The sequence below is a fragment of the Gambusia affinis genome, linkage group LG18, assembly GCF_019740435.1.
Source record: "Gambusia affinis linkage group LG18, SWU_Gaff_1.0, whole genome shotgun sequence".
NCBI lineage: Eukaryota > Metazoa > Chordata > Actinopteri > Cyprinodontiformes > Poeciliidae > Gambusia > Gambusia affinis.
The window spans coordinates 10,208,101-10,222,380 of NC_057885.1; the positions used below are offsets into that span (position 1 = coordinate 10,208,101).

Consider the following 14,280-nt stretch of genomic DNA (forward strand, 5'->3'; position numbering starts at 1 on the left):
TACAGTCCGTCTTTTTATTCAATGCCATTTTAAATAATAAGAATCTGTACATCTCTTAAGCAGGTCTTTGACCATTCATTCCCAAATATAATGATAAACAGTTTCCTTATCAACAGTTGAAGTGCTTAACCAGGCAACCAAAAGGGCCAACGAAGTTCATACAACAAAAACAGTCTTAACATTGTACAGCACACTCCTCCTCACACACACGCGCACACCCACACCCACACACACAGTCACTCGCATACCAAACGCGCCGCAGAAATGATCTGTACACCTCTTGATAATTAAACGCATGAAAACAAAACTAACTGCCTGCTCATCCAGAAGCAGGCACCAAACATCAAAAATAATCATCAATGCAACAGTATTAATACTAAGCTTAACATTCCTCATTTCAGCATCATCAGTTTCATCTGGAATAATAGTCGTTAAGAGCTGTAAATTTACAGGATCTCGCTGCCACAAACTGGAGTGCTCACATGCCGACAGAGTCCAATCAGTCAAATCACAGGCTGACATTATGTGTTGGGACGCCCTCAGTCCAGCAGAGGGCGCCCACCAGCAAAGTCTCACAGTGCTTCCTGGAGAGAGAGTCGTTTCTTTTAAGTCTGGACTGTATTTTAATGAACTCATGCAGACACACAAACGCCTGTGCAACAAAAAAACAAACAAACAAAAAAAGAAAAGAAAACATGTGTCTGGAAAATAAGTATTGCTGCATTAAAATCTGTGCAAATTTTAAGAAGACCCGCTTGATTCCCAGGGAAGAGCTTTGCATTTGGTGTTGACAGTTCAGGATTTATGTTTGAGCTCCTGGCAGGGTCAGTCCTGGATCCAGGCTGGCGTTGGTGGTGTTGATGGTAGGGGAGGGCGGCAGGCCCTTGGGTCCCGGACAGAGGAGCCCGCGTGACGCCGTGTGGTCCCCGTTCAAGTTCTTGTAGGGGTTTCGACGAGGCGGAGCTCTCAGACACACCGAAGGGAAACGGAGTCCGGCCAGACAACAGCCGGGACAGGAGATGACCTCCTCCTGGTCCAGAGAGTGTCCACTGCCGGAGCCGAAGGGAGACGAGCCGGCTGGGTCGGCGGGCGGGGAGTGGTACCCATTGTTGTTGGCGGTGGGAGTGTCCGTGGGAGCGCCCCAGCCGAGCGGCCGGCTCACAACCACATTGTGGTTGTCCAGATTGGAGAGGGGCGGCAGACTGGGAGGCCCGTTGGAGATGGCCGACCTCCAGCCTTTCGCCATGGAAGATGTGGAGGGATTAAAGGGAGTCGAGGAGTGAGAGGGAGGTGGAGGCTTGGAGTAAAGGGGTGACGATATGTCCTGCGTGTCTGGTGAGACGGTGCAGTCCATGGGCTCCTCCTCCATGTCCTGCTCCTCTTGGTCCGCCAGATTCAGCGACATTGGTTCAATCGGAAGACCTGAATCACCCGTCAGAGAAATATCTGCCTCCCCTCCCAACAAACTGTCCTCTTCGCTCCCTCCGTCTTTCACATTGTTGACCTCAAACATCGACGACTCCTCAGCCAGGACGGTATTTGGCGCAGACACCATGTGCGGCGGAGGCGTACACGGCAACGAGTGGCACCGCCTGTGCCGCCGGGGCACGTCGACGACCTCGCCGTCGGACGTGGGAACGTCGTCGCAGTCCGGCGGAGGCGGCAGGGTAAAGGTCAGGGAGATGACAGACTTGCTGGGCGTGTCAAAAAGCTTGATTTTTCCTCCTTTGAGGTCCTCCCGCTGCGAGAAGGGGTTCACCCGGGTGGAGGGCGCCGAGGCGACACAGGGATGAGGGTCCAGAGGGTGCAGCATGTCGGACTTGCTGCGAGAGAGACGCGGGTCTAGCGTGTCGCAGAGGGACGGCCTTCGCAGAGACCCAGGGGCTGGAGAAGAGATTGTACAGAGAAAAGCCAGATTAAATACAGGAAAACATCAGATTATTGTCACGTGGTGCCCAAACAACGTCTCACCTTTCACTGGAAGTTCGTCTCTCTGCTCTCTCTCAGCTCGTTTCTTCTTCTCCAGTTCGGCTACAATTTGGGAGAAAGACGGACGGAGTCTCGCTGCCATCTGAGAACGACACACAGATACAGACGATTAAGTATGACAACAAGCAGAGACTCTTCTCATTGTAGTCATATTCCCTAGTGTTTGTTTTCTTTCTTAAATAAAAGTAAATAGATCACATTAGTTTCATGTTTTTTGTCCAAATATAACAATCCCATAAAACCATCCATATCCAGAACTTGCATTTATATGAAAGTTACATCAAGTCCAGCTCTAACGCTTCCTTCAACTTCCCCTACAGTCATGGCAGGAGATATAATACAGACAGCAGAATGGGAAGCAGCCATCTTAGAGACGGAGCACATGTGTGTATCCAATGAGAGTTTCATACATTGCAGCAAGCGATGGCCAAATCCAGGAAGTAAGGTGGACAGTCTCCAACCATGTGCTGAAAGGCCTCAACGTCCAGGCCAAAGTCCTGAAGGAAAACACACACACACACATAAAAAATATCATTCTAAATGGCTTTCTAAAAAGGTCCACCATGGTTATTGTCCAATTTCTAATAATTTTTATTTCTGTCAGATAATGGCTTTAACCATTATACTGAGTGGAGAAATATTCTTATCATAGCCCCAAAGGAGTTGAAACAAAGTACCGAAACACTTGCAGCCGGAAATGTATGCAATTTCTGCAGTTGCGTATGAATAACAGGCTAACAAATACACCATCTGTCCAGATACTGAGAAAAAGCCACAGAAAAAGTCTTAATTTAAAGCTAATTTCTGCCATTTGTTCGGAGAGAACAGAAAACTGAATGTGATTTACTACCACAAAAACTAAACTTACTTGAATCACTACCAAAGCATTTGTCCATGACTAGTTATCAGGAAAGTAAAGCTATGTATGCATATCAATGTATGCAGCAATAATTCTGAGAAATTTATTACATTTTAAAAGCTTACAGTATTTGATGTTTTTGAATTGTGAGATTTCCCAGTGAGTGTAACAGATCACGTGGTTTTGCTGTTTTTCCTGTTTAAGCACCACATTTAAGACTAAGTCCAAATATTTATGTGGTCAGAGACCACACAAACTATTGGGTCAAGCAGAGTTGACGCTGCGCGCAGCACAAACGCTCGCTTGAGTTTGAGGCCTTTATCAGTATTTGAATTCTCAGTCGAGATAGGACAGCCAGCTTCCTGTTTGTCCGAGATAACAAAGAAAGAAAAGATGATGAAATGACAAAGCCGTGACTTTGCTTAAAGCAGCTCCAGTCATCACGACACCACATTAAAATTTCTGCCGATCTCGGCGTCATCTGCGTTATGGACGCAGCCATGTTTGTATTCGGGCTTCAAAGTTTCCCCCCGCGAAGATTGGTCTGGTTCAAACAGGATGTAGATGCGATGCACAGCGTAGTGGGGTTAAGCAGCTCGGCTCTGCCATGGAAAGCTGAATCGGTACCTCGGTGCGTGGCAGGATGTCTGGGTCGGCCTGTATCCTCGCGATGATCTCACACAAGATGATCCCGTACGCAAACACATCCACCTGCAGCGACACCATGAAACCATTCATCAAGAAACTATTGGGATAAAGAAACAATAACTATCCATTCCTCTAATATTTTAGCAATACAGTCTATTTTTTTGTGCAAAGTTAGTTTTACAGATATGCAAATTGGCAGATTAATAGCAGGTAAGAGTATATCTGCATTTAATATACATAAAAGGGGACACTGAAAATGTTTCCCACAATAGAATTTACCCAATTTTTATGAGATTTGCAACAATACAACCAAAGCCATGAAAAATATCATTTGAAAATCTAAATATATCCAGCCACCAAGGAGGGTCAGTGGGATCGTCATTATATTGTTGCACCAAATGGTTTTATTTTTCTGTACAAATCTGCAGCTTCCTCTGAGCTCTGGCACTTTGAAACGTCACCAAGACTTGATCATCAATATTTTAACTCTAGTGTTGAGTGGGAATTTCCACCCCGCTCTACAATTACATATGAGGAAATATTACAATTACATAACCTGTCTGTTTGCTCTCTCAACAATAAAATTATTATTTACACATTTATGGCTTTACCTCACTGCATAGTTTCATGGTTTATTCAACCAGCTTTGTTACACCCACAGACGACATTGAAGCTTAGAGAGTGAAGGAGGTCACTCATCTTCAGTACCTTTTCATTGTACACTTCTCCTCTGAGCACCTCTGGGGCCATCCAGTAGGGGGAGCCAACAACTGCCAAAGGCTCCTCCTCACTGCGGAAAGAAGAAGAACGATGCTAAACGGTAGCTTTCAGATGCTAACTTCTAAACGGCCCGTTTAAATTCACTTCCAATGACACTTTTGGGATAAAAGTATTAATATAAAACTAAAATGTACAAAAAGGGCTTAAAACTGAGTTACAATACACAACAAAAGCTTTAAACTGGGGGAAAAAAGCCCAACAAGCTAAGACCAAGTTGAGCTGAAATTAGAATAAAAAGTATCAGAATGAAGCTTGAACTTTCAGACTCCTTCTGATTAACTGAGCCTGGAGCTAAAAAAGGTAAAGTTTAAAATTTTTAAATATTATGACTCGGTGCTTTTTTTTTTACAGTTCATGTTTGGTTTTGACCGTCCACCACGGAAAAAAAGCTAAAAAACAAAAAAAAACAAATCAGTTTTTCAACCTACAGCCAACATTTAGTATTTATAATTACGGAAAATTTGCAATGAAAAAGTGAAAACAATGCAATTAGGAGAACTACAGGAACGCATGGTTCACCTGAGTTCAGTTGAAACTTGGATGACCTGTGGGATTTTCTAGCTCTTCTGATGCTAACTACTACTAGCAATACAACCCGATTACCTTCGTTAAAACACAAACTATTCACAATAGCCTCAGTCCTGTTTTGCATGTCAGCCAAAACGTTTTACATCTGGGTCTCATTTGACCAATAATACTTAGAGGTTTGTGGTTTAAACTAATAAAAACGAACAAGTTTAGGCGCTACAAATACGAGGCACAGAGCAGGGAACAATTTACCTAGACTAAAAACAACAACAAGCATTATCTAGATGTCAAATTACTGCGTGTGGCAGCAACATCTCCCACATTTGGACTGAAATGTATAATTAAATGTCTGTATTTTTGTTACAAGAGACGCTAAGGGTGTAGGCATTTTACCGTCTAAGAAAATTAGATATTCACTTGTCTTGCACTATTGACATTAAATTAAAAAAACAACCCTGCTGTAGGTCAGTTTGTTTATTCCATGCGCCAAATATTTTTCAGATTTGTTAAAAACAAACGTACATGTTTTTACATCCTGTATGACTTTAGTTTGCTAAAATTTTTGGCAAGTCCGCCTCCATCAGATCAAATATTGTAAAATTAATAATAAAAAATATAGAAAAGCTTGACAACTGTTTAAAGACAATAATTTTATTGTATGCAAACATTTCCTTTTAAAAGCATGTTTTGTTTTAAAAACAAGAAAAGAATGCACAAAACTATTGAATTTAATCACATTGGACGTTGATTGTGGAACCTCCCTCCCACAATACATTCAAAATTAATAACCTAATTTGCAGGAACAAGCAGAACACAGAATCTTCCATATCCTTTACAATGAACATCAAGACCAGAAGTAGATTAATCAACTTCCGCAGCCCCGGATTTGCTGAAAAGCATCAACTAGATTAAACTGCGGTACTTGTAAGGCAACGTAAGCAACAAATAAATAAAACGCATAAAAAACACTTAAATCTGATTAGCACAGACTCAAGGGAAGAGAGGTTTTCTGAGGTCACTGTGTTTGTGTACTTGCCTGCGCTTCCCCTGCGTCTAAGAAACCACAGTATTTTCAGTTATGTCGTGATATTGTTGTGCAACTTTAGCAGAGAGAGAAAAAAAAAAGGAAGGAACTGAAGAATGTGCAAGAGGGACGATGTGATTGCACACACACGAGCACCCCCTCCTGCTGGCAGCTACTTCCTCCCTGTTTCTATTTCCATCTGCCACGGCGGGTTATGATGCAGCAGAAAATCCAAAACAAGAGCCGAGACGGTCACGGCTCCCGGTGTAAACACCATTTGGAGAAGTGGACTGGCACAAACGAGAACGTGCAGAAGACAGAAGGAAACCGGCTCGACCGACAAGTTCGAGTTGGAGTAAAAACAAAAAAAGACCAGAGGGACAGTGAGCGGAGCAGTGGGATGGGTGGGGGAGGGGGGGTTGTAATAGTTTGACCATATTTGGAGCTTTTCCCTAATCCCCCCCCAACAGACTCCTCAATCATGTCCTTTGCTTCCCTCTTTCTTTCTCCACTCCATGCCGTTTTGCAGACGAACAACACAAACACGGCATCCGCTCTGTTGGTGTGCAAATGTGTTTGAGTAAAAACGAAAAGCAAACACGACCTCGGGGATGACAGACGCACAATCCACCAGCTGCCGTTTAAAAAAAAAAGAAAAGAAAAAAAATGGAGGCACAAGTATGTAAAAGTAAACAGTGGCTGTCATTCAGGTGGAGAAAGAGAGAGAGATGTCGCATTTGGGAAATATCAGGCCTCGTTTTCAGTTTCCCTCCTGCTCACATTTTACTAGGTGATGCACACGGAAAGCATTTAAAGCGAGAAAGTTACGAGCGGGCCCCCGGCTGCCCGACTGTGGTGCGCACTTGTGTAAACACAAACGGTGGCTCGACCGAACCAGAGGGAGCGGAAGCAGAGCACACTGAGGAAGGCGAGTCTGGCTGCAGGGCGAGGCGTCTCCGACTCTGCAGAGCTAGAAAAGAGGAAAGGGCACAACTCTGCAGGCAACAGCTTGAAAAAAAAATTATCTCTAAAAATAATGTCCGACTATTAAACATTGAACATCTAAGAATTAATTAAACTGATGTGTGTGCATGTTCAAGAATTTCAAACCTTAAAAATCAATCAATCAATCAAACCTTAAAACCCATTAACATTTTGCACTGATTTCTGATTTTCCCTCCCTTGGTTCATGAACACACCACAGCCAAGACGTTCAGCTCTGTAGCAGCTGCTCTGTTGGCAGAAGACTCAAAGTTGGATGAGAAACCTCCAATCTGGAGACGGTTTAAAGGTCAGAGTTTTCCCTTTTTTAGGGTCGAGAATTTTACTGTTACAAGTTACAGTTTTCAGCTGAAGCAAAGATAAGAACATATTGTGCAATGTGATTAAGAGATGAATTTATACAAAAGAAAATCTTAAAATATGCAAACTGATAGGCAGTATTTTATCTTTTGTGGTAGAATGGGAGTACGATAAGTATTATTGCAGCTTTGATTATTTACAATCCAAGATGACGACTGTGGTGACTATCGTCACTAAAACTACGATAATGGTGAGGGAGCAATTATTAGGATGCAAAACGGAAAGGAGATGGCAACGAGGAAGATGAGAAAGACAAGGACTAACAGAATGTGGATTAACAACTTCAGTGACACAAGTGACGACTGCGTAGAGGAAAATAATAACCAAGATGAGAATTGCTGTGAGAGAGACTAGATTGAGGACGACAACAATACTGATTTTCTACCGGGCCGATCGGTGAACACAAAGTGAAGTTGTGAAGAATATTCTGCGCCGTTTTAGCAAAGGCAGTGGAGGAAGTGAACGAAGCCGTTCAATCCGTGTTGGCCAAGCTTCCAGATATTGAATCAACAATAACAGCCGCCTCGTTTGGATCGACACTTCTCTCTTCGCACTGGAAGATGGTTGGGGCGACTGTGGCTCTGTTGGTAAAGCAGTCGCGATCAGAAGGTTGTAGGTTTGATTTCAGCTTCCGGCAAGGCACTTAACCCCAAGTTGCCTGCCGATCTGTGCATCGATGCATAAATGTGGGTACCAATGGGTGGATTAATTTATGTAAAGAGGTAAAAATGATTGGAAAAGCACTATATAAGTTCAGTCCATTTACAATTTCATGGACAAATATTAGTAATTGAGTAAAGTTTAAAACTTTAGATTTAGCAATGGCAGTAGAGGAACTTTCGAAAGAACGAAGGAAAAGGATAAGGCTATGATAAATAAGGAACAATGACAGCAATGTTGACCAGGGGTCAGGCATGAGGACTAAACCAGGTAGGAAGATGAGAACTATGAAGAGCGTGATGAAGACTACGCTGAGAACAAGGACTCCTTTGGCTATGAGGACCTGGACGAGGATAGCAGCAATGGGGATGCTCACAGCATTACCATTGACCAAAACAAATTTTGACAAAAAATTCAATTTCAGCATCACATGCCCTAAAACTAACTCATGGATCTCCAATGACCATACATGTTTTTCTAAGTCTAGAACTGCAGCTTCTCGCATCCATAATCATAATTTCTGCAGCTGCACAGCTTTACTTGCTCAACACCAGATCCAACTTTGGATTTAGCGCTTCCTTTCCGGGGCTTAAACGTAATCGTTTCTACATATGACCTCAGAAATATGCAAATGTGCCAGTAATTTTCTAAAATAGTGACTTTACACAAACACTTGCTCTCCTTCCAACTCTTATGATTGCAGCCAAGAGACTTATTTCACAAGCAGCATTTTGAAAGGGTGACGATTCTGAAACATTTTTCCACATTGTGGTAAATCTGGTTCCTGAGGACAGAATCTGACCTCAAACCGATTCTGGAGCCATGAAGTAACCAAGAAGAAAAAAACCCTAAACAAAATAAAACTTCTGTTTCTTGTCAAACAGTGCAGAATGACTATAAATTACACGCACCGCACAAATGTGATTAAATGCAGCTGCAAACACAGGAGCAGAGAGCATGATGGGAGCAACAGAGCTAGTTGGGCGTCATCTGCAGCGTGACTCAGAGCCGTCAATATTTACTCCGTCTGTCCACTCTTTTATTTGAGAGAGCAAACGGGGGTCAGACCACAGTATTTGGAGGAGGCGACTGGCGTCTGCATACCATTAAAAACTAAATCTACTGTGATTAATGGTCCCATTTTTTGTGACCGTGTCTCATCTGAATGTGTCCAAGGTTGGATGAGGGCGGGGGAAGAAAAAAAAAATAAAAATGGAGAAGTTGAGTGAAAATATTTTCAGAAAGATACGGCATGACCGATATCACACAAAGAAAGAAGTGAAGGCATGTGATTTATTGAAACTTATCTAATCGCAGAAAGTTTATAGATGGTTACGTTGTTATCGACTGACCTGTAATCTGGGATTTTCTCTGCCAGGCCAAAGTCTCCCACCACAGCTGAGCACACGCCACCCTCCAAGCGCACCAGACAGTTCTGCACACAGGAGGTCAGAGGTCACGATGGTTACCATTCAATGCTTCACATCCAAAAATGCAGACGGCATGATCACCTCAGTAGTGATCCAAGAGGAGGCATTCAGTAGGTTTTAGTTGCCATAACGACAAATTTTAACTGTAATTAACTGAGCTCTTTACACAACTAGAAAGTAGAGCCTCTTTGTGGAAATGAAAATAAATTGTTTATGGTTTATAATTTCTTGTTTTTAGCACATAAAAATAATGGTACTGCTAAATAAAAACCAGAAATGCTTCCTGAAGTCAGTGAACACACAGTACACATCATAGTTTACATAAAGAAAAGACTTAGAACCTTTCAACAAAAACGACAATTTGTTTAACATAAAAAGAAATTTACAAAAAGAAATCTGTAAAATGAATTTAAGTTTTATTTTGACCTCTTGTTGAACCAACTACAGATGTAATGTATTTAAAACTGAATGCTGTTCCTTTTAAAATAATATAATTTTCTTTAAATCCGTAGACTTAACAGAAATCTGAAACTGCATCCAAGAGCCTCTTTTCAGGAAATTGGCACAATCTGGAAGGATTATGCTAGGATTAAAAGTCACTTTGAGGCCAGTTAGCCAATACTTCTAATTCTGAACTTTTCTGATCTGATTCCAGCATATTGCTGTCACAAAGCTAGAGTTAGAGCAACGTGATGTTATTGCACACTTCGTTGCATGGCGACAATACACAAGGAAAACCTTTACCTTCTGCAGAAATGGGTCTAAAATGTAAAAAAAAAAAAAAGGTGAAAATTTTCATTCAGTGACCTTCAGTGACCCCTTGCAGGCAGTGTTGATGCTAACCTTAGAGGTGAGGTCCCTGTGGAAGATGCCCTTGCTGTGCAGGTACTTGAGTCCGCGGGCGATGTCCAGAGCCAGGCTGAGCCGCGCAGCCCACGACAGATACATGTCGCTGCCCAGCAGCTGCTCCAAGTTACCGCCATTAATGTACTGGACCACAGAAAAAGATAAAAAAAAATAAAAAACATGTCCAGTTTAGACTTAACCCTTTGCTGAACCTCTGATATGAATAACCCTAACAATGCTGATCCAAGGGAACGTGGCAGTACTACTTGGACTACCGATTTTCATTTCTCATCAGCTACTTACTTTAGTTTGGACAAATTGCAATCATGTAGCTACAGTTTAATAAAAAAAAAAAAATGTTCTGCAAAAGTTTGAATTGCTGAGTTTGAACCTCAGAATCTCTCTAGAGACTTGAACTAGGCCTCTGCAGTTGAATTCATAACGCTGAAAGCTCATGAAAATAAAGTGTGTGAGCAGCAGCAGGAAATATAAAAACTCTCCACATCAGAACTTAGGAAATGAGTTGCGAACTGAATCACAAGGTCGCTTGAATTTCCTCTTTTTCTTGTCACCTCATCTTCAAGTGTTTAGCTCACTTCATTAGTTTAAAAAAATTAAAAATAAAAAGGAACTAAAGATCAGGCCCTGTGTCGAAAACACGCAGCGACATGAAAACAAGCATGAGCGCAAGAGACGGGTGTGAATGCACCAGATCTCACTTTAAGTCTTTGTGTTGCTTCCCATTTGCTGCTGGGTAACCATGGTAACCACTGGTGGACCGATTAGATGCAAAGGAACAGGTGACACAAGCCACCTGACCTCTGCGTGTTTATTCAGGTGATTCCGTCTCATTGGTCTGACAGGGACAGAAGCTCCATGTTTACTCGGCCAGCGGCTCAAGTTAAGAAATAAAAAAAAAAAAAAAAAAAAAAAAAAAGCAAACTGGCTGCTTATTCCTTCTTCTTCTTCTTCTTTTCCTTATTTTGCAATCAAACCAGATCAGGCCCAGAAAGAAGTGTGGTCTTGAACTGTGGTCATTCAAAGGTCCACAAGCTGCACTTTGTGGAAAAATATGAAACTTGGGAGATGATGATTTCAAGCCAGAGCTGTTAAATTTTTCTCCACGATTATCCAGACGTCAAAATGTCAAAATCAAACTCCCCATTTTTTTTCAGACTGCAAAGACACCCTGTGTTGAAACAGGTTTTTGGTAAAAGTTTATTTTTCTTTTAGCCCCTCTGAAGTGGTGGGCTACTTTTTTCAAGATCAACACCAAACCGACTTCTCTGTTAATGCAACAGAGTTTGCCGTTTACACAAGAAGCCAGGAAGCCAGTTTTGGCTGAACATCCTGCTAACTGATGCAGGAAATCATCTCGACACTCCAGTCCGAGTACAAAAACGAGCTTAAACTTTCTGCTAATGTCTGTTTGATACAATAAAGAGCAATATGGGTGAGATTATCACCCTGCTTTTTAGGTAAATTGTGGCGAATCCTAAACGAAACATTTCATCAGGACCTCACCTCTGTGAGAGCGTGCAGCTGTCCCTCATGGACACACACTCCTATAAACCTGCAGGGAAACATGGAAAACCATCAAAACCACACGTTTTTCCAAGGACCAATTCAATCAACACTTAATAAAATATTAGAAACTGACGCATTTGCAGGTGTATAAACGTATGATGATCATCGTTTGCGTTACCTGAGTATGTTGGGGTGCGATAGTCTGTTCATGAGCTGGACCTCCCTGAGCATGTTGGCTCGGTTGCTGGCCAGGATGTTCATCTTCAGAGCCATCACCTGACCCGTTACGCGGTGCTGCACCTGGGATCACAGGACAAAACGGGACCATTTCAACCTCATGGTGTCCAAAATTACAGAGAGAGAGAAATGCTCAAGCAGTCAGAAGGCGCCTTTAATTCGTGCGAACCCACTGTCGGCTAGAAAGAACCCAACTGATCTTAAAAAGAGTAAAAACACAGAAACAAAAACATTCCCAAACCCGTGCGTGTGGAAACTCTGTGCTGCTCGATTTCTGGAGACCGGCCAGGAAACATTAGCAGGTCGCCTGCAACATCAGCTGCACTTCCTGGCCAAACCTGTCGTCATGGCGATGGCGCCGTCTGGTATGGTAGCGTTGGGAGACGCGACTCGCTTCCTCCCTCTCTCCCCCGCCCCGCACTCCCAGGACGTGCATTTGCTTGGTATGTATTTTTACTTCTAAAAGAAATTTATGCTAGGGGGATACGACAGCTGAACTGTTTGGCACCGAGAGAAGAAGTCAGTGTTGCTGCTTCTGTTACCCCGAGACTAGAAGCGCAAGTAGAAATGAGGAGGAAAGCTGTGAGAGCAGCCCGACAGAGCCAGGTGCATTCGTGTAAACTCTTCACTGGCTGCATTTTCCGCTTTAGTTTCAGTGGAAAAGGTTTTCTGTTAACTTAAAAAACAACAACAAAAAAAAGGGAAGAATTGTAGCGAGAGAAGTTCAACGCAGAATGAACCGAGGGCCGACAGGACAGATGGTTTGATAGAAGAGAATAACCCAACACTCCAGCTGGTTCACAGAACCGGCTGGTTATTCATGCTGTGGAGTTTAGAGGAACTGGATGAACCAATACAGTACTCAGAAAGAGTAGAAGGAGCTTTTTGTTCATTCAATTTAATAAAATTAAATCTCTGCAAAAATTGCAACTTTATGATTTTTTTCCCCCAGAGAGATAAAACCAGGAAGGAAAGTCTCCTTCACCTTAACAAAACAATTTAATCTGTTAGCATACTACAGACTGGAAACACAACTTTCACTCAAATTGGTCTAAAATGAGTCAATTTATAATAAAGAACAAAGTTACAGGGAAGAACTTTTTTTCCTGTGGTTGCCGTGGATACTACAGAGACTGGATGGTGAAAGATTTGTTTTACAAAACAGAAAAATAAAGTCTTCCTCTTATTGCTAAATTTACTCCCCTGAATTTATGGCACAACAATCCTCTCTGTGTTTACCGTTTTAGCCTTGCTAAGCTAACAGGCTTGCTGTTCATTTTGGGGTTTTAGATCTTCATACTTTTAAAGTTTTGGTTGTTTTCAGTGTTTGGTTTTGAGAATGGGTCGTTGTTGAAGTATAGAGGGATTCATCAGGGCAGCAATTTCATGCTGAACCCACTGATTAAAGTTCTTTGAATGAGAACGTCCTGGAGCAACCCGTTCTATCCAGCTGTCTCTCCCTGCACCTGTTGCCGTTTACTGCTGGTCAGCTGGCTGAAAGAGTTGCCGTTGTTCGCATTTGCAACACAATACATAACTTTTTTTTTTTTTTTCTTGCTCAAGGTCATTGTTCACAGAGAATGTCATACTGCTTCAGGTCTAATTTGCAAGGGAGAAAATTTAAATTTGTAGTATTTACCGCCAAGATGGAGATCAAAGTCATTCTGCTTGGATCAGGGGTCAAATGTCAGATTTCACCAAAGTAGAGGGTCCAAATGTGATCAGAGCCAAAATAGATGTAAACATGAATACTTTGGAAAAAGAAATAACCAAAGAATACACCAGGAAATTGTAAATTAGTCACTCGATCCGTTTGTAGCTGTTTTCCTGCCTCTTACAGCAGACTTGTTTGGACACACGAGGGATTTCCACACACCCTTGGACCTGTGCACATGACAACATTCAGGTCGCATTTCCACACTGCGGCGGCTCCTGCAGAGATCCATAAATAATTAAAATTTAACAATGCGGAATTGGAACCCTTCCACTCTGGGTCCAACGTGCGGTCGCACCTCGACTCATTCGGCCCTGGTGACTGACGTGACGAGCACAGAGGTCAGGGACCCACATGTGACCCACATGTGACCCCCCCCCCAGCAGCGCGGAGGATGTGCACAGTCTCACAAAAGGATAAATACCCGAGAGTCCAAGGAGCCTTTCCAGGTCAAAGGTTAAACGTCTTCAAGAAGTCCAACAAACTTATTTTAGCATTTGAACAAACTTGTAAAATACTAAACTAGTTTAAAAATAATGAAGTAAGGATACAAAAAAAAAAGAAAAAGAACTCAGCTTGGGTTTTAATTTCAAGGAGAAACTAAATCTCTTCTGCGATGTTAGTTTGCTGAAACAGAAGTCCGCCCTGCTGCTAATAACAAACCGTTATTTACATC

General features: G+C 42.4%; 1 protein-coding gene across 1 annotated transcript in view; it reads right to left on the reverse strand.

Annotated features, from left to right (window-relative positions):
* tesk1b (testis associated actin remodelling kinase 1b) overlaps positions 1-14,280 on the reverse strand; it is a 28,151-nt gene continuing 13,871 nt past the window's right edge. Inside the window, exons 3-11 of the mRNA XM_044097728.1 lie at positions 11,832-11,953; positions 11,651-11,699; positions 10,124-10,270; positions 9,203-9,285; positions 4,205-4,286; positions 3,476-3,559; positions 2,400-2,486; positions 1,972-2,071; positions 1-1,884 (exon numbers count right to left, since the gene is read on the reverse strand). Coding sequence (XP_043953663.1) covers positions 803-1,884; positions 1,972-2,071; positions 2,400-2,486; positions 3,476-3,559; positions 4,205-4,286; positions 9,203-9,285; positions 10,124-10,270; positions 11,651-11,699; positions 11,832-11,953 — 1,836 coding nt within the window. The 3' untranslated portion in view covers positions 1-802. The remainder of the gene's footprint in view (positions 1,885-1,971; positions 2,072-2,399; positions 2,487-3,475; positions 3,560-4,204; positions 4,287-9,202; positions 9,286-10,123; positions 10,271-11,650; positions 11,700-11,831; positions 11,954-14,280) is intronic.